The sequence below is a fragment of the Caloenas nicobarica genome, chromosome 11 (assembly GCF_036013445.1).
Source record: "Caloenas nicobarica isolate bCalNic1 chromosome 11, bCalNic1.hap1, whole genome shotgun sequence".
Classification (NCBI taxonomy): Eukaryota; Metazoa; Chordata; class Aves; order Columbiformes; family Columbidae; genus Caloenas; species Caloenas nicobarica.
Genome location: NC_088255.1, coordinates 20,922,453 through 20,942,365, shown reverse-complemented (window position 1 = coordinate 20,942,365; position 19,913 = coordinate 20,922,453). Strand labels below are relative to the sequence as shown.

General features: G+C 48.8%; 1 protein-coding gene across 1 annotated transcript; it reads left to right on the top strand.

Annotated features, from left to right (window-relative positions):
• On the top strand, window positions 1-19,796 carry COPG1 (COPI coat complex subunit gamma 1). Its single transcript, XM_065642419.1, has 24 exons — window positions 1-106; window positions 2,985-3,037; window positions 3,588-3,668; window positions 3,770-3,841; window positions 4,646-4,725; window positions 5,612-5,687; window positions 5,828-5,920; window positions 6,233-6,319; window positions 6,469-6,626; window positions 7,255-7,388; window positions 8,132-8,199; window positions 8,954-9,142; window positions 9,617-9,712; window positions 11,066-11,309; window positions 11,696-11,771; window positions 12,119-12,222; window positions 12,330-12,455; window positions 12,888-12,956; window positions 13,261-13,403; window positions 14,771-14,942; window positions 15,956-16,053; window positions 17,452-17,590; window positions 18,568-18,666; window positions 19,424-19,796. The coding sequence occupies exons 1-24, from the start codon at window positions 70-72 to the stop codon at window positions 19,552-19,554; spliced, it is 2,625 nt and encodes an 874-aa protein (XP_065498491.1). The 5' UTR covers window positions 1-69; the 3' UTR covers window positions 19,555-19,796.
• Window positions 19,797-19,913: the final 117 nt, after the last annotated feature.

Sequence of the window (19,913 nt, the reverse complement as noted above, 5' to 3'; positions counted from 1 at the left end):
ACCGGCAGCGGGAGCGGGAGCGGGAGCGGGAGCGGGACGGGCCTCAGCGAGGGGCCGCTGGGCAGCACCATGCTGAAGAAGTTCGACAAGAAGGACGAGGAGTCGGGTGAGGGGAAGGGTGGGGGGAGCCGGGCCGGGAGGGCAGGCCGGGGAGCGCTGTGAGGGGAGACCCCCCGGGGCCGGGGTGAGGGCGGGAGCTGTGAGGGGACACCCGGTGCCAGCGCGGCCGGTGTGCCCGGGGAGAAGCACCCTGGAAGCACTAGGGCAGCCTGCTGCCCTCCTGCTTCTCGGGGTCGGGCTCTGCTCCCGAGTAACAAGCGCCAGGAGCGAGGGAAACGGCCTCAAGTTGCGCCGGGGGAGGTTGAGGTTGGATCTGGGGAACAATTTCTTCCCCAAAGGGCTGTGGGGCATTGGAACAGGCTGCCCAGGGCAGTGGTGGAGTCACCATCCCTGGAGGGGCTGGACAGACGGAGATGAGGTTCTCAGGGACACGGGGCAGTGCCAGGGTTGGGGGAACGGTCGGACTCTGATCTTGAGGGGCTTTTCCAACTTAAATTATTCTGTGATGTTACTGACGTTACCTGCTGCCGGTGTGGAGTTCAAGTCTAAATCTTGAGCACATTGGCCCTGTTCACAGTTGTCCAACTCTCAATCTAGGTGCTAAAGCAGCATAGAAGCCAATTTGTAGTTTCTAGCACTTTTTTTCCAACACACATGGTCTGCCGCCCAAGTAGTAAGGAAGAGATTGGTGTTTTATGTGGTGTGTAATTCAGGTGGAATTGAGGCCAGATACGGCAGTGTTTACATTCATGGTTGTGCCTCACAGTATCTTTTTCGTGTGACACTTTCTATGCAGCTTGTTCTGCATAAGAAATCAGCATGTCCTGAAGCAACTTGATTCAGCATAAATCTTAGTGATTGTTCTGTGTGACTGTGCTTGCTTTTTATTTTAATGTGCATTAAACACTTTCCCTTGTTTCCCTTGTCCAAAGCCTCCAGTGACATCTGGATAAGCAGAGAACTTAGTGAGGCAGCTCTTGGAGGGGAATCGCTCTTCGCTTTCATTTTTGGGGCTATTCTTCATTTGCATCTGCTGCCCTTTTCAAGGTGTTGCGTTACCTGTGGCCCAGGCTGGCAGGAGAGGCACTTCCTTCTATTATGGTGCCAAGTCTTGTTGATTTTGTTTATACTGGGAGCTTGCAAGCCTCTCCTTCCTGGCACTGCTGCTTGCACGCTCCCCAACATTTTTTCTTCACTTTTGCCTTTACTTCTCATGCTATTGCTTCTGTTTTGAATGAAGATTCATAGGATTTACTGTACCTACCCTTCTCCTGTGGATTGTATGTCCAAAACGTGTAGCCTCAGTGCTTATTGTCCTCGGTCTTAGGTGGAGCATCATCCCTGAATTCACAGACCTTTTATAACCATTCTTCCCAGGTAAAGGCAAACTGCAGAGTCTTCTTGTTGAGATGAGTGTGTCTGCTTAATTGCCTTCTGTTTCTTTACTTTTCATGGGTGGTTTAGGTAGTTCCGGATGATGAGCTGCTTCCACTGGCTCTCAGAAATGCACTTTGAGATGTTATTTTGGACATATCATTGTTCTGAGATCCTTGCTTGGTCAGTGACGTATTTTTCTGCAAATCAGTCCAAATTGTTGTTAGTCATCCAATACATTCTGAACACAGCCTCTGTTTTTTCCATGTTGCTTTTTCCTCTGATGAAAAAATACTTTGACACAGGGTGCTGTGAGGACCAAGACCTCATGTGCAATATATTTCAGGATCCTTCGTGCTATGAAGGATTAAGAGGCCACACTCTGTTTTGATGGCTGATTTAGGGATTGTAGACGTGCTGGACCATGGGAAATACTGTGCTGCTGGGGTGTTTTTTTGGAACATATTTATGTGCTCATACTAGAAGTGGTTCATAGTCATACTAGAGACATTGTTTTTGTCCTTTCCCCGGGTTTTTTCTCTCCCCAACACCACATAAGTGTCTGTGCTTTGTTTGGCCACCTACTGCATTTGCACACTTCTGCTGTGCCAGAGTGGGGCACTTTGTGGCCTGGGAAGGAGTCAGCGTGCAGATGTGTTTGCCTTTAAGTTTAAGACTTACTTGTGTAAGGGCTTCTGGTGCCATTGTAGGATGCTTTAGGCCCAGCTCAGAGCTGGGCCCAGGAGCTGTGCTTTCCAGCAGATCAGGCTTGTTAAACGTTGGAACAGCACTGGAAATGGCTGCGTTTTGTCCAGGGCCAGGCTGAACATAGGTACTAATTAAAACCTGCTTATCAATAACTGGCAGCTTTTGAAAAGCTGCAGCTCACGAATGCTTAGGAGGCAAGCTAATAGAGACTGTGCAGAATGATAGTGCTTTTCCCTTTGATTATTTCATCCTTAATTGGTGAGGCTTTAAATTATTTAATATAATTTATTCTATTAAGTGGAACAATGAAAGTTACTCTGTGTCCAGACTCTCTGGTCTGCTGTCTTGTTCTCTTAATTAGTGATAGAGCCAAAAATCCCTTACTGGTGGATTCCTGATTGGTTTATAAGGGAGGGATAAAGCACTCTTGACTCACCAGTCTGGCGAGTGATGCCTCTTTTTGTCTGAGCTTTTGTTTCTAGGCCTGTCTTATTGATGCTCTAACTGTCAGCAAGCTCCCAGCCCAGGGGCTGGAAATAGGTCTGTGGGGATAACAGCAGACCACAGTTACTTTACAGCTAATCAGTGCACCTCGGCTCATGGCTTGTCATTACTTCTGGGGGGGGATGACAAATCAAAGAATATCCTGTCTGCTCTGCCTTCCCTAGTTGCTATGAAGACATCCAATTAATATCGCTTAAAAGAGGGAGTTCTGGTTGCTTGGTGTTCGTGAAAAAGTTACCCCCAAATGCTCAGTCTGGTTTTAAAGTATGAGCACATTTAGAAAGCTGCTTTTCCGTAGCATTATCCCTGGAAAGACTTTTACTCTCTTTATTTTGCAGGTGGGGGTTCCAACCCATTCCAGCACCTGGAGAAGAGTGCAGTCTTGCAAGAGGTAAATTCTCAGATGCTTTCGTTTGTGTACCTCTTTCTGTCTAGACTGTGAACTATAAATAGCAATAAAATGAATAAAGTTACCTGGGAAATCTCAGCCTAAACAAGGAAGGTTGGGATATTTGCCTTGAACACCCCGAATGTCGTGTAGGTGACAAAGTTAATGAGCAGGGTGTGAGAGGTTATTGAATAGTTGATGAATTTGCTCTGAAAAAATGCCTTTCTGTTCAACATCAGAGAAATGATCCCCAGAAGGGTGGCGTTTTAGCTAGCACACAATCCAGACTTGTGTGGGTGAAAGTGTGATGAGGATTTGGCCTTTAAACCTTAATTGCCCTTGGATTGGCAATCCCAGGATGAGACTATAGAAGCAGCTGTTTAAAAGGGTTCCATGTTTAACAGGAATCAAGGGGGAATCTGATCCAAAGCCGCTAAGAAACTTGCCATGCCTTGCTCACAATGTCTTGTTTGTATTGGTGGCCAAGACCAGACAGGACAGTGTTTGCGAGGTGGTGTTGGTGTCAGCATCCTTGTCTGTGCTTTGTTTCCAGGCACGGGTGTTTAATGAGACTCCCATAAACCCAAGAAAATGTGCTCACATCCTCACCAAGATCCTGTATCTCATAAATCAGGTAAGGGAGAGAAAATGACACCTATACAGAGAGACCTGCAGCAGGCCCCAAGCTGGCTGTGGTGACTAAGATTTATTTCCTTCTTTCCAAACATCTTCTAGGGGGAGCACCTTGGTGTTGTGGAAGCTACCGAAGCCTTCTTTGCTATGACCAAGCTATTTCAGTCCAATGATGTAAGTCTGTTTGTTGTTTTCTGCTGTATTTATCTGATGGGACAAGTTGTCAGCGTCTTTTTCAGCCTTGAGATGTGCCTTTTTATAGAATCGGCTTTTCTGTCCTGCCTGGAGTGGGAAGAGTAGGATGAAAATTTAGAAACAGAGATCAGCTTCCCAGACCTTGTAGCAGCTTGACTGAAGCGTTCTCTGTTCTTGAGATGGAGATTCTTCCCTCTGAATTGGTGTTTAACTCCTGAGATCGTGCGAGGCACAGATTGAGCGTATAATCACCTAGAATACACGATACTTTCTGACCAGCATTAACAGATCCTGCTTCCTGCTGAGAGTCGACAACTGTGTGTCCTGGAGGAGGCCCGGAATTACTACCCACCCACAGCAGTAGTACCATCACTAGTTGTCCACCAAACCACAAGGCATTAGAATCATGAGACCAGTGTAGGAATCCCCAGACTCAGGAATATAAATTGCTTTCTTGCTTTTGAAGCAACAGTGTGCCAGCAGCGAATGTTTTCAAGCTTTTCTCCTTGTTCATGTGAATAACAAGTGAAAGGTGAAGCTGTAGATCCAGCTAAATTTGATTTGTCTGTAGCTTCACCCTAAGGTTGAGGGATTTAGAAGAGGAAGAGGTGTTTTGTTAATCAGTATTGGTTTTGTACATCTTTTACACTTGGGCACTGGAGCTCTCTGAATGTTATCAGGTTCCTGATCTTCACAGTAAAGTCATGGAAGCAGGGGAAACAGAGATCCCTTTCTATCTGGGATCCTCTCAGCTGATGTCTGTCTTCCCTCTTTTCTTGTCAGCCAACTCTTCGCAGGATGTGCTACCTGACTATCAAAGAGATGTCTTCTATCGCAGAAGATGTAATCATTGTTACTAGCAGGTCAGTTGCTTCACTTTTTTTACTGTTATCTTCATGTGTCCTCCGGTAATGCCCATCCAGCCTCTTGGAGATACCTGTAGTCCCTGTGCAGGGTGAGGATAGGGAGTGCCCTTGGTGAGGAAAAACGTTTCCTTTAAAAGAAGCCATTAAAATGCAGAGACTGAACTCTTAGTGACGTATGTGAAATGTGCCATGTCCCCATACCCCATACCCACAGGTGTCTGGATTGTCTCTTTTGGATACCTGATATGGCAGCACTGCTGGTTTTTCCCCTGCTGGTTTCATTAATTCCTCCTTTCCCGTCTGAATGCCTTGAAGCTTTTTGAAGGTTTCTGGCATAAATCCCAAGGCTTTCAGCAGATAGGCAGGGATTTACTGCTCCTGTAGCATCACAGGATGAGAAGTCACCAGGGAACAAAATTCCCACTGTCATTCCTGAATCACTGCTCACCCCACTGAAAGGCCAGTGCCACATCGGGAGACGAGAGCATGAGGGTCCAGGGTCTGCCGAGGGCCGAGGCTGTGCCGCAGGCAGAAGCCAGTCCCAAGTGCTGCAATGTGATGAACTCCTGTCACCTTGTAGATGGTCTCGCACTGCCCAGGGTCCTGGGGAAAGGGCAGGAATGAGCCTTCAGTAAGGAAGGCAAATGGCTCAGGGGCGTGTGTATGCACTCCAGCCTTCAGTGGTGCTCAGGAGCTCGGACAGCCTGCTGATAGGCTTGAAACCCGAGTGCTGATCTTTTCCTCCTGCCTTGGGACTTACTTGAGCCCTGCGCTTGCCTGCTGGGCATTCAGTGGTGATCCTGCTGCTTCACGTGCACTGCACGTGCACCCGAGAGCTGCTGGCTTGGGACTGCAGCATTGAGAGCTTCCTGTTTTCAACCAGCTTGACCAAAGACATGACTGGGAAAGATGACAATTACCGAGGCCCTGCTGTGAGAGCGCTCTGCCAAATCACGGATGTAAGTGATGCTTTTCCCTTGGGGCAGCCCTACGCCCTTCACCTTTCCCTACTTCACCCCCTCTGCTTTTCATGCCTTTGCATCTCCCCTTTCACACTCACGGCTTTTCTATATCAGCCGTTGTTTGCCTGTCCCTGCAGAGCACCATGTTGCAGGCCATTGAGCGCTACATGAAGCAGGCGATTGTTGACAAAGTGCCAAGTGTATCCAGCTCTGCTCTGGTGTCTTCTTTGGTATGTCCTCCCTGCAGGGTGGGCCTGAGGGACAGTCAAGCTGGGAAGCAGTCACCAGTGGTGGGATTGGGCATCTTGGGAGTTCCAGGGTTTCATTCTTTGTGAACTGATGGACTGGTCCTGACTTTGTGGGGTATCATCAACCTCTTGAGGCCACATCTGTCATGGCCAGGTCTCTGCATGCTCTTCTGTGAATTGTTGCAGCCAGTGCTGTCATGGGGAAGACTTGCTGCTTCTTAATATGAGCTGTGATTCGCAAAGCTTCCTCCATGCTTCTCTCATGGGTTGTCTATGGCTTTGTCTCTCCCCTAGCACCTGCTTAAGACCAGTTTTGATGTGGTAAAACGTTGGGTAAATGAGGCTCAGGAGGCAGCTTCCAGTGACAATATCATGGTGCAGGTAGGAAACCCGCCGCCAACACAGGGAGTAGCTGCTGAGCTGGGAGGGGAGCAAACTACCAGAGCTCAGCCAGGCACTTCTGGGCAACAGAGGGGATAAAAGCAGAAAGAACACACCGTGGGTTTGTGACGATCTGTTTCCCTGCACAGTATCATGCTCTGGGCTTACTCTACCACGTGCGGAAGAATGACCGCCTGGCCGTCAACAAGATGCTCAGCAAGTTCACGCGCCACAGCCTCAAGTCACCGTTCGCTTACTGCATGATGATTCGAGTAGCAAGCAAGCTGCTGGAGGAAGAGGCTGGCAGGTGAGGGAGCTCCTTTGCCCTGCTGTAGGAAATTCCTCAGGTCCTGGTTCCATCACCTCTTGCAGGCTCACTTTCCATCTCACGAGGGCAATTATTTCCGTCTTTGAAGAGCAGCATGCAGCTTCTACCCTCTTATTGTTGGTTAAAAGGCAGCAGAGAAAATATAGGATGCTTTCATGTTGTTATGGGAGGGCGTCTGTGAGTTTTGTCTAAGTGCTTGCACATCGAATACTTTCTTGTTTCTCTTGCCTGCTTTGCATGGCTGTTCTTTCTTGAGATATTCTTTTTCATTTACTCTGTCTTCTGTAATTATTTGGCTGTCATGTATGCACTGCGGCTGCCAGGTGGATAAGACTTTGCTGTGTGTGATGAGCTCTTGGGGTGTGAGGGCTGAGATGCCCTTTAGCCTGTAAAGCAGAGGGTGTCTTCTCAGGAGGCAGCCTGACATCCAGCCCAAGTGTGCTGGAATTACCGTATAATGACCACTATAAAATCTGGGCACAGTGGATTTATGGCTGCTTTTAACTTTCCATGGGCTTTGGGACTTGCCCGTTTCTGCTGCTGGATTCTTCATTTCTGTTAGCACCTTTGTTTTAACTCATTCTTATGGGGGTTTTTCGTCCTTTAGCCGTGATAGCCCCCTATTTGATTTCATCGAGAGCTGCCTAAGAAACAAGCACGAGATGGTGGTTTACGAAGCTGCATCTGCCATCGTGAACCTGCCCAACTGCACTGCCAAGGAGCTGGCTCCGGCTGTCTCGGGTAAACGTGATGCTGGTGGTGATGGCGAGGGGCTTACGGGCCTGTGGTGGTGACAACGGCTGATGACCCCGAGAAACGAGAACCTTGTGTAGTTCCAGGCTTGTCACGTGCCATACCCTTTGTTGCTTTATGCTGCTGCGAGCCTGTGGTGTGTGTGAATAGCTTTGCTTCTGTCAAGGTATTTGCCTCGTGTGTTCAAGTGTGGGTTACTGGAGAGATCTTTTTTTTTTTTTTTCTTTTCTCTTAAACAGGGCTGAATTCTGATAAATCTCCCCACTTTAGACTGGGTGTAATAGCACACAAAGCCAAGGTGTTGGAGTCCTACCTTCCCAGCTCAGTCCAGTACAAAGATTGTCCTGAGGTGGGACTGCTGGCAGGTTGGGGGGTTGTGTGTCACCTCCCTGTACAGGGAGAGTGCCCTTCATGGGCTTGCATAGAAATGGAGAACAACTGTTCAAATTGACTGAAAGGAAAGATGACAAGGTGATGACATTGGCTTTCAAGAGGAGCAAAGGATAGAAGAGGAAGAAGAGGGAGGTGCATAAGAGCTACTTGTCAGCAGGGATGTGTGGCAAAGGGGGTGACGGAGGGAGCTGGTAAATTCATAGTTGCTTCTTAAGCATGCCTCTAGCTGTCTTGTGCTTGCAGCTCTCTCTTCGTTGAAGTTCTTGCTTTAAGTATGAGAAGTTTCTCCATAATAAATTACCTAAATGTCTGCCTTTGTTGGTTTTCCCTCTGCGCAGTTTTGCAGCTGTTCTGCAGCTCCCCGAAAGCAGCTCTGAGGTACGCAGCTGTCCGAACCCTCAACAAGGTAGGAGCTAGTCTCTTGGGAGCTGCAACAGTTTCTCACGTGCGGGAAGGTGCAGGCTTCGGGAGAGAAAGGGTGCCAGATTATGTGATTATTTTGTGTGAATAACCTCTGCCCTGGGCTTCAACATTACATTTAATTGGTTTCTGGGTGGAATAAAACCTCAAAGAGCAGTTTACAGAAGGGGGGAAAAAGCAATCATGTTCACAGGTCTCTGTAAGAGTCTCACTCATAAAATGAGTTACTGCTTTTCCTCCTGAGCTTCCTGTGGTGAAGGAGCTCCTTGTAAAACAGGGATCAAACCCTGATGCTGCTGCTTGCCTGCTCCATTGCAGTCTTTCCTCCAGCTTTTCCCTTGACCTTGTCTACTCTAAAAAAAAAAAAAAGACAATGGCTGCGCTGTACTTCCCCCACAAAGCTGTTCTGCACAGCTAGGCTTAATGAATATTTTGATGGGAATTCATAGCTTGCTTTGCAGAATCTGAACCTTAACATATGGAGGAGAACAAGAGAGTTAAAAATAGTAAAAGATTGTTTATTACTGCTGCTTCCCTTCCAGCAAGACATGCAATTCTGCGGAAGAAAGAGCTTGTTACTTTAATGTCAGATGAGTTGTTTGTCTAAGATGACCCTTGTGTACGGTCTGTAGCATTTATTTTTATATGAAGGAGTGAGAGCTTATAGATACTTAGTGGTTTTTGCCAGTTGAGTCTTTTTTGTATATTCAGTGATTTCCATTCTTTCTTCTCTGCTCTAGGTGGCCATGAAGCACCCATCTGCTGTGACTGCCTGCAATCTAGACCTGGAGAACCTTGTGACAGACTCCAACCGCAGCATAGCCACGCTGGCCATCACCACGCTGCTGAAAACCGGCAGCGAGAGCAGCATCGACCGGCTCATGAAGCAGATCTCCTCTTTCATGTCTGAAATCTCAGATGAGTTCAAGGTAAGGAAGTGGGAGAAGGAGGAACACGCAAGTTCTCAAAGAAACCCCTTGGTCTTTGTCCATGTTTGTGTGTACACTCTGAAAACTGCACGGAGCCACTTCTAGCAGCTGGGCTGCAACACATTTGTAGAGAAGAGAAAGAATATGAGGCTATTGGCCTAAGCCATACCTCAATCATACAGCATCCAGCTCCGAAGCCACATGCTCTCATCTGGGGAGAAGCCATTTGAGAATTAAATCTCTTTTTCTTCTTTGCACTGCCTGTGGGCTTTTGCTAGAGGCTGGTGAGTGCATGAAGATCAATCTCCTCCAGTTCCTAGGATTGTACCTCTTGGAACTGCATTTGTTGGATAACCAAAATTAAAACCATGGTTTCCAGACTAGGGACCAGCACAAAATTTACATAATTCTACTTTTTTTTTTCCTGCCTGGTGAGGCAGAATCCTTTTTTACTTGCCCTTGCTTTTCCTCCAGGTTGTAGTGGTGCAGGCCATCAATGCGCTGTGTCAGAAGTACCCTCGCAAACACGCCGTCCTTATGAACTTTCTCTTCACTATGCTTCGGGAAGAGGTAAGTTAGCAGGACAACTACTTTGTGTTCCTTGTTTGCATGTGCAAACCACAGGGCTGCACAGTGGCCCCTGAGAGAGCCAAGCTTTTATTGATAACGCAGTAAGAGCCTCTGTCTAAAAGATTTGCATTCTAGCTGGCAGAAATGGCCAGCTGTGCACAATAGTTATACGCGTGCTGTCAGGCATATTTTTAATGTGGTTTTCATTCTTTGATTTTTCTGGGGGTTTATTAACTCTCAAAGCAATTGCAGGCAGCAGCAGATCTGTTGGCAGCCCATGTGTGTTTCACGTTTGAACCAGCTTTCTTTTATACTTTGACAGCAAATTCCAAGAAGTTTTGTCTTGTGCACAAAGATTCGGTAACAACCTATTTATTGATGACACAGGACCACTTTTGTTCTGTTCTCTGTGCTGTGGCAGTGAAGCGATCACGAGTACCTATAACCATTCTCTGCATTCAGTCAGACATAGAATTGCAGAAAGACAGCTTTACAGAGGTTTGCTGAGGCCGTTTCTAAATGAGCTAACACGCCTGCAACACAGCTGGCACCACTGCTTGCTCTGACCTCACGTTCTGCCAATTACAGCCTCTCGTTTGGGAACAAACCAGAGCCTCTCATTTTGCTCCTGTGAAAAACGGACCATTCTCCTCTCCCAGATTTTCTGTGGGTGGATGGTATCATTTTGAACATGGTTTTGTAGTTCAAACCATTCTGCTTTACAGCTTTTTTTTTTTTTAATCCAAAGTAGCTTCAGAAAGATCCCCCAGATGCCCAGCACTGCGCATGTAGTTGGCAGAGGATAGTGCGCAGTTTAATCCCCTGCTGTGTATTGAGGACGCTGGTAAATAACGTCTGAAGATAAGGCAGCATTAACAGCATGTCAGGTGATGGGCTGTGCCCGGGGAGTTATTGACTGCCCATCTTCCCACTCTCAGGGGCTGTTTGCTGGTCCTGCTGTGGCAGATATCATTCTGAATTTATTTCTCTTGTGATTCATCCTCAGATGTCTGGTGCTAAAGGAGAAAGGGTTGGGTTTTTTCTCCTCCCATATGGCTGTTTTTATGCATTAATTCTAGCAGCAGAGGATTTTGAAAGGGATATAAACCTTTCAGGCAGATGGATTCTTTTACCCTCTTTAGTACTTGTTGGTTTTTTTTTTCACTGCAGCCATTCTAAGGGATGTAAAGAGAGTCAAAAGTGGGGGCAGCATTACTGCCCTTCTTCTTTCAAACACTGATTAAAAGCACTGAGTGTCAGTGACCTTTTCGAAGGAAGTTCTTTCCTGTCTGGCTAGTTCAGAGCCTCTAAAATACTTTGGGATTTCCAGCTGATTTTCCTTTTGCTCCTTAGGGCGGCTTTGAATACAAGCGAGCCATCGTGGACTGCATCATCAGCATCATTGAGGAGAACTCAGAAAGCAAAGAGACAGGCCTGTCCCACCTCTGCGAATTCATCGAGGACTGCGAGTTCACTGTGCTGGCCACTCGGATCCTCCACCTCTTGGGTCAGGAAGGGCCCAAAACCAACAACCCCTCCAAATACATTCGCTTCATCTACAACAGGGTTGTCCTGGAGCATGAAGAAGTCCGGGCAGGTAAGAGACAGACCTGGAAAGTTGTCTGCCCTGTGACAGATCTGCAAGGGAATATATAGGAAATATATGAATGCCTCTACTTTTGAGGACTGCAATTCGCTCTAGGCCTGAGCGGATCTTTTTACCCAGCAAAGATCCTCCAGTGGTGTTGATGGAAGAGGTGACTTGCAACTGAGGAATGGGGAGGGAGAGGCAGCAACTCTGAAACTAGACAGAGGAGGTTTGCAGGCACTTCGCTGGAATACACCTGCCTCTTTCTGGTCACAGCAATGCTTTGTACTAGTGCTGGAGTCTGTGACATGGCATTTGAACAAGGCCAGGAAACGGAGGAAACTTCCGGTGATTTCTTTGCTTTCTGATTATTTTTTTCATGGCTTGTGCTACAGGTGCTGTAAGTGCCCTGGCCAAGTTTGGAGCCCAGAATGAGGAGATGTTACCCAGTATCTTGGTGTTACTGAAAAGGTGAGTTGTACCTCAAAGTTTCTCAATGTCCTGGGTAAAAAAACATGTTCACTTGAGAGCTTGTTAGCATCCCCATGCATGTCTACTCTGTTCTACCGGCAGATCTGAGACAATGCAGTGGGCATCTCGGATCCTGTGATGGGCTCACTGCTGCATTCAGTGCCCCAAAGGGGATGTGAGAAGCCAAGTGTGGCAGATGATTGCTTGTCTAATACAATTACTAGTAGATTGCCAGTTGTTTTCTGTGGCATATTCTTTCTGGCCGTGTAAGGCGGCTTAGTCACCTGGATTTGTTTGCGTGGCCTCTGCTGCCTTGCCTTGAAGCAAACTTTCCGCTGTCTTCTCAGGTGTGTGATGGATGATGACAATGAAGTGAGAGACAGAGCCACCTTCTACCTGAATGTTCTAGAGCAGAAGCAGAAATCCCTCAATGCTGGCTACATCCTGAATGGTAAGGCAGGAGATCCTCAAGACAAGTCTGAACCTCCTTCCTGGTTTAACAAGTGACAGAGCTGGAATTATCTGCATTTTCAGTGACCTGTCCCTTCTTGTCCCCAGGTTTGACAGTGTCCATCCCTGGCCTGGAGAGGGCTTTGCATCAGTACACCCTGGAGCCCTCTGAGAAGCCCTTTGACTTGAAATCCGTTCCTTTGGCAACAGCTCCCATTGTCGAGCAAAGAACAGGTGAGGAACAGTCTCCCAAACGCTGGTCCTGACCCTGAGTAATTCCCGAGCAGCTCCAGCCCCCAGACAGTAGACTGCAATAGGCCTGCTGGGAATTGCTGAGCTCCATCCTGTTTGAATTTGGTAGGATTACATCTTCTGTAAAGACTAAGGCCAGCAGATCTGGTTGCTCCCACGTTAATTGTTTTGGTTTAGTCCAACTGCTAATAATAGTAGTAACTGGTAATCCTCACTGGAGCTGCTGCAGTTCCAGAGGTGTTCAGGAAGCTAAATACAGATGTGTAGTCCATAGTAAGATAAGAAGCGAGCTCCTCAGTCAAATCTCTCTCCAGACAATCTGTTTTCTGATTTAGTTACTCCTTACTCTTCACCTTCAAATATTTTATGGGGTTTTTGTGGTTTGGTTTTTTTTTTTTTCTTTTTCTCCTGCAGAAAATGCCCCTGTTGCTGTAGTCAAACAGCCAGAGAAGGTGGCAGCAACTCGGCAAGAAATATTCCAAGGTAAGCGGATGCAAGGCCTCTCCTACGCCTGTGTGTGAGAACAAAATAGCCACCTCTGGCTAAGCCTGCCTGGTTTTCCTGTCTCCTTTCAGAGAGTGACATGGGCTCCCAAATTTAACTCTACTGTTCACTCCTGGGGGGTGGGGGTGCCTGCAGTCCTGTTCTGTCTAGATTGCAATAGATGTGGGCAAAGGATGACTTTGCCTTTAATTTTACGAGTCCCTGGTGAGTGTTTATGGATGTTTGAGGGATAGTTCCTTGCTGCAGCAGCTGCTGGCAATGGTTTCTGTGTCCTCTGTTTCAGAGCAACTGGGGGCGATCCCAGAGTTTCGAGGCCTGGGCCCCCTCTTCAAGTCTTCCCCAGAGCCTGTGGCCCTGACAGAACTGGAAACAGAATATGTGGTTCGTTGCACCAAGCACACGTTTGTCAGACACATGGTGTTCCAGGTGGGTAGCTGTGGCATGTGGTGCTGAAAAAGGATGGGAAAATAAGCTTCTGACCAGTTAAAAGCTCCACTGGGAAGAAATAGCTTGAGCATCTCTTTTCACAGCATGTCACTGCAATGAGGAGTCCTTAGTTTCTCAAACAGGGCAGCAGAGCCCTGGAAAAAATTAATTAGGGAGTGTGTGTGTGGCTGAGCAATGCTTATACATCCAGTCCAAATAAATCAGACCGGCACTAGATGGGGCTCCTCTCACGGAGCCGTTGGCAAGGGGAGCTCTGTGCTTAGCTCTGTGCTTTCTTCACGTGCTTTGGGCACAAAAGAGCAAAGCTTTATCAGAGAAGCTGAAAAAGCACCCCAAGAAAGGGGTGTGGTGGGGGAGAGCTCTTCATCCCCTACTTTTGTTTTAGCCTGTGTAGTACAGGTGCTTGTGTCTGTACATCTTGGCCTTGGCTGTACTGCCCTGCTGCTACGTGTGAGATGTGAGGATTGATGTGCCGTCAGTTTTGCCTGGGCCTCGGGGAGTTCAAGGCACAGCGAGTCCTGCACTAGCTCGTGAGCAGCAGCGTTTTGTCCTTAGCAGCTCTTTCCTCAAAAGCTCAGAACTGCTTACGTGGTCCTCACAGGGCTTGATCTTTGTTTCTTTTGTCCATCCACCAGATGCAATTGTATGAGGTTAAGTGACTTGTCATTGGAGCTGGAATGAAATTTAATCAGCGAGTTCAGACTTCCTGAAACCATCAGGCTTCCTGAAACTCACTCAAACTATTCCTAGTTTGGACCGTGCAAAGGATCATCTTCCCATTTGCTGTGGGGCACTGTGTCCGTGTAGCATCAAGTGAGAAGATGTAGGCAATGCAGTACTCACATTTCCGTACAGCAAAGAGTTAAACTGGGAATTACCATCCAGGGAGAAAGGACAAAGTACATTTAGAGGAAAATACTCCATACTAACTGGTGAACTGAAACAGGCAAAAGCTGACGCATCCCTGCCCTCGCTGAATTTGTGCTCCTGCCCAGGTTGCAGAGGGCAGGCATTGGATGGTCGTGTGCTGATTCATTTTAAGTGGTGTTTCTTTTAAACAAAAAAAAAAAAAAAAAAGTTTGCTGGAACACTGGGGTCCCCTGCAGGGTTTTACTTTTCCACCCAAAGCATTTCAATGAGTAGTTCTTAGTCACAGTTGCTTTGTGACTAAACTGGAGCGCATGAGCCCTGTGACTTGCTGGCTGACAGCGAGGTGCACTGTCGGAACACAAAGAGCTGGGGGTTCGCAAGTTGACACCACGCTCCCGCTCTGCCTGAAGTGACTCTGCTATTAGAGCTGTAGCAAGCAGCTTCAAGCAGTTGCCGCTTTCTCCTCCCCTGTTTAGTTTGATTGCACGAACACCCTGAACGATCAGATCCTGGAGAATGTCACGGTGCAGATGGAGCCGACAGAGGGGTATGAGGTCATTGGCTACGTACCTGCCAAAACCCTGATGTACAACCAGCCAGGTACCTGCTACACGCTGGTGGCACTGTCTGAAGAGGATCCGACAGCAGGTAAACAGTTTGCCATCTGTGTTTTCTTGACATGCCTCAAATTAACCGTACCGTGTTGCTCGCCCCCACACATTCCACCTGGCATCCTAGTCAGATATTTATAGCCTGTGTGTGGGCGCAGCCCCGAGCACTGCTGAGCGTGATTTCTCTTTGCAGTTTGGGGGCTATCAGGCCTCCCTTCTCCTCTCCTGGTTCCCTTGTGCTGTAGGATTGTCAAGTTGGGCTGTGAGAGCTGGCAGATGAGCGTTCAGCTCTCTGCTGAGTCCTCTCCCATGCACCCTGGCATGTCCTTTAGCCTGTCTGTTCTTTGAGTACATGGGGAGGCTGGTATTTGTAAAGTGCTGAGTGCTCAGATGCTTTGAGTAGCAAATGGGTATTTCAGACAAACTGCTGGAATTTCAGGGATGTTTATTTGAAGTGAACATCCCCTCATTTGTCACTGTCCAGAACATGAACCAGGCCTTCCCTGTGCTTTGGTCTCCCTGGTTTGTGTTCCAGGACTGCTCACCTCTGTGTGTTGCTGCTGTTCACCCAGCAGTGCCAGTTCTCTTCGAGATGAGTCATCATCGCTTCCTCTCCCAGCCGAGTGGTGTTAATCAGCTGCCGCGTTGTAGTGCAAGGTGGTTTCATCTCAGAGGCACATGAATCGATCCCTAGATAAGGATCTTGCCTCTTCACGAGGCGCTGGTGGGACATGTTCAGTTAGTATTCCCAACACAACTTGGGGTTCATCAGTAACAGCACTTGACCTGAAGATTATGGTCTTGTACAACCATCATCAAGCCTGTCTTTATCACTGTTTGCTAGTGTTAATGTTACAAATATTGCAAATAAATACCTTGTCCTTGAGAGACAGAAACTGTTGGAGAGCCCTCTCTAGGTCACTGGCTAAGCCTGTGCTGCTGCAGTGACGGGGAGAACCCAGCTGCCCCAAAGCTCCCAGCCCGCTCTGCTGCAGGGGAGCGCGGATCTGGTGCTAACGGGAGCTTTGCTTTTGCCTCCCTCACATCCAGTGGCCTGTACCTTCAGCTGCATGATGAAGTTCACTGTCAAGGACTGTGATCCAAACACGGGCGAGATGGACGACGAGGGTTACGAGGATGAGTATGTGGTAAGGAGCTGGGCGTGTACCTGACCACGGAAACTGCTGTAGTTCTGATGAGTTTTGTGAGCTGTACTCGGGTCCCTGCAAGCAGCGATGTGACCGCTGACGCTGGTGTGAGCAGCATCGCATGAAGATGAGGTTCTTGCTGTGTCCATGGTGTGTCCTTCACGTTTGCCTGGCTGTGCCCTACAGGCTCCAGCAATCGCACAGTCGGGTTTGTGGGGACAGGGGGCCACTGGACATCTTTTGTTCTCCCTGAGTTGCTCTTCATGGTGGCATGGTGAATTGCCGACTGGCTTGCCTGATGGAGAGAGATTGCTGTCCTTGTTCTTGCTCTGGGGAAGGTGGAGCTTTTCCTTCCCCAGCACCAAGACTGATGAAAGCACCAATGCTGCCGAAGCACCTCTCTCCCAGCCTTTGCCCTTCCCAGGCAAGCTGTTTCACCATAAAGGAAGAAGCTGAACTTATGCTTGCTCAGAAACTGAGACCGGCTCACAGAGGGTGGTGCTTACCCTCTGGAGAAGAAGGGATGTTGTGACACCACCTCAGCTTGCCCTGGTAGCTCCAGAGGCTGTTTTCTCTGCGGTACCTGTCACTGCTGCAAATCTGATTAGAGGCACTGCTGTGCAGTGAGTCACTGAGGACACAGCATCCTCCTGGGAGGAGCTGGAGGGTTTTTTCCCAATGGAACGTGCAAGGTTAACCGCTCTTTCTGCTTCCCGCCAGTCAGCAGGGCACTTGAGTGATATTTAAACAAACTTTTCCACGTGTTTCAACTAGAATCACGAGTAGATTCTTTCCTGCAGCGACTGCTGAAATCAATGCAGGCCAGTGTCCAGCCAGCTCCGGCACTGGCTGCCCTTCGATACATGCTCTTGGGGAATAAGCCTGGTTCTGTCTCACACGGATGCGGTCACAGCAGCGGTTCAGCTAACCCAGCACGCAGCGTTAGGCGATAGCAAGTGTCTGACAGTGTCTCACTGCGCTTTACCAGCCTACAAAACCATAAGCCAGAAAGGCAAAATACAAGCTTATATGCGTTCCAGGGAAGCAAATGCCGTGTCTGTGTGAGCACAAGCAGCTATTCCTTTAGCTTTTGATTTTCCCTCTGTTTTGGATGCTTTGAGGTGTGTCAGGCCAAGGGCTGTGCTCAGAACGGGAACCTGCTTTGGAAACCCTGGAAATGGTGCGGCCAGTGGCTTTCCCAGGCCTGGCAGTTGCTCAGCCAAGCAGTGTTTGCTCAGTCAAACCAGAAGAGGCAGGGCTTGTTCTGATGTATCCATGAGTGGAAGTGGAGGCTGCCTCCTGCATCCACCTGATCTCAGGGAGTCCAGTCTAAAGCTCACTCTGGAGAGAGCAGAGTTCAGAACAACCATGTTTCACCTGGACCTCTTCTACCACCAGCTTGAAGACCTGGAGGTAACAGTGGCTGACCACATCCAGCGAGTTCTGAAGCCAAACTTTGGAGCAGCCTGGGATGAAGTGGGTGATGAGTATGAAAAGGAAGAGACCTTTACCTTATCTGCAATTAAAACCCTTGAAGGTAAGGTGGTGTGTGAGCCCAGCAGAGCTCTTAACATTCCCTCCAGCTGGCATAGTCCGGAGGCACAGTCTGGCTCAGTTGAGATCTCTCACAGAAAGGTTAATGGGGCAAAACCCTTCACAAGCTATTTCACCACAGCTGTTAAATGTGGAGCTACAGCTACTGTGATAACAAGTTAGTTCAGGTTTCAAAAAACCAAACGAGTGTTCTGGCCCTTGCGGAGACCAGGCTGGATTGTGGGAGGCAAGAGAACATCTTGCTTTGCTCTTGTACTCTACCCTCCCAAGCAGACAGACCATAGTTCAGCTGTCAGCTCCCACTTTGCTTCTCGAAACCAGTAAGAAAAGATGCAAAGAGCAGAAGACATGAGGTTGGTGGGCAGGCTCATGGTGTAAGCCCTGTTCTCTTTCATCATGCGTTGTGTCCTTTTATTTTTCCTGTGAAGCCTGTAAAAACTTGGTCCTTTTGATGGCTTAGAAGGACGTCCTTGTCCTACAGCCATCTCTGTGCTTCCTCGCACAGCCCCTTGGGATTTGAAATACCTTCCCTTAGGCCTTTTTAAACTCCTCCTGAAAACCTGTGTCTCCTGCAAGGTCATAGATTCATTTTGGTTGGAAGAGACCCTCAAGATCAAGATGTCTCCTTCCTTCTGCCCCCGTCCCCACAGAAGCAAGCAGGATGTCAGGGCCGTGCAGTGAGTGCGCAGGCAGCTGCGCTCTCCGGCTTCCGTTCTGACTCATTTACCTTTGCTGCATCAGATAACAGAACTGCCGTGTGGCGGTGGGGTTGGTGTCTGTTGCCTTTGCCTCCGTGGTGGCTTCTAAAAACACGATCCTGGCCAATGTGATGTGTCCCTCAGGACAAGGAATGTGAACCCTAATGTGTAGGGAGGGCTTGAGTCACCTTTAGATGCTCTTTGTGCATCCTTGTTAAGATACTTGTGACACGGAGCCCGTTTTATTTTTTTTCTTGCACAGAGGCAGTTAGCAATATCGTGAAGTTCCTGGGGATGCAGCCCTGTGAGCGGTCAGATAAAGTGCCCGATAACAAGAATTCTCACACACTGTACCTGGCAGGTGAGCTGTGGGCTGGTGTCTGTGTGAGGAGCAGCTCTTGGGGAGGTCGCACAGAGCTGCTTGTCCAAAATCAGGGCAGGAGCTTCCGATGGAGGCCCCGTGCTCCAGGGAGGGTTTGAAGGTTTGTGCCTGCCCTGGTTTCTGTCTCTGCAAGTGCAGAGCAAGCTGGTGCTGGGATCAGGGAGGATGTGTGGGGGGATGCTGGGATCAGCCACAGGCTCAGCTGGGCGGATTTGCTGTCCTCATGGAATCCTAGAATCATTTTGGTTGGAAGAGACCCTCAAGATCAAGTCCAACCATAACCCAACCCTGGCACTACCCCATGTCCCTGAGAACCTCATCTCCGTGTCTGTTCAACCCCTCCAGGGATGGGGACTCCACCACTGCCCTGGGCAGCCTGTTCCAATGCCCAACAGCCCTTTCTGGGAAGAAATTTTTCCTGATCTCTAATCTAAGCCTCCCCTGGTGCAACTTGAGGTCTGGAGTGAGCCTGTTGGGGGGGAAGTACAGCACCCTTGCCCAGCAAAGTGGATGGATCCTGGAGCCCTTACACGAGTGACTGGTGGTCACTGGCAGAGTGCCTGACCTCTGCTCAGCTAGAGTTTATTTTAGACTTTGCTTTCATGAGCTTTACAGTGGCGAGAGTCCCAGTCCCATATGGGAAACCTGCCCCGGCCAAGCAGTACCATTCATTTTTAGGCTCAAAGAGAGGGACACCTGCACCCTGCTTACTCCTTCCTCCTCCTCTCTCTTCCAGGTGTGTTCCGGGGTGGCCATGACCTCCTGGTCCGCTCCCGCCTGGTCCTGACCGACACGGTGACGATGCAGGTCACAGCGCGCAGCGGCGAGGAGCTCCCCGTGGACGTCGTTATGGCCTCTGTCGGATAAACCACCTTTTCCAGGACTGTCCCATCACCGGGCCCCCGCGGGCGACGCTTCTTTCAGAATAGAAATCACACTCACTACAGCAGCTTTAGTGTTCTCCGCCGTGCAGCTCTATTGGGGGCTCTGTCTATAAAATAACGATGATTTTACCAAGCGCTCCGGAGGTTTTTATTGCGGGTGGGCGGTTTGTGTCGCGGTGGGGGAGGCGCCGCGATAAGCCGCTCGCTGTTCCTTTTTTTTTTATGTCGTTCAAATAAAAACGTCTCGCAGCTCTCCAGGGTCTGTCTGACCGGCGGGAACGGCGCTCGGGGCCCCGACCCACCCCCGGTGCTGCCCCGACCCACCCGCGGTGCTGCCCCGAC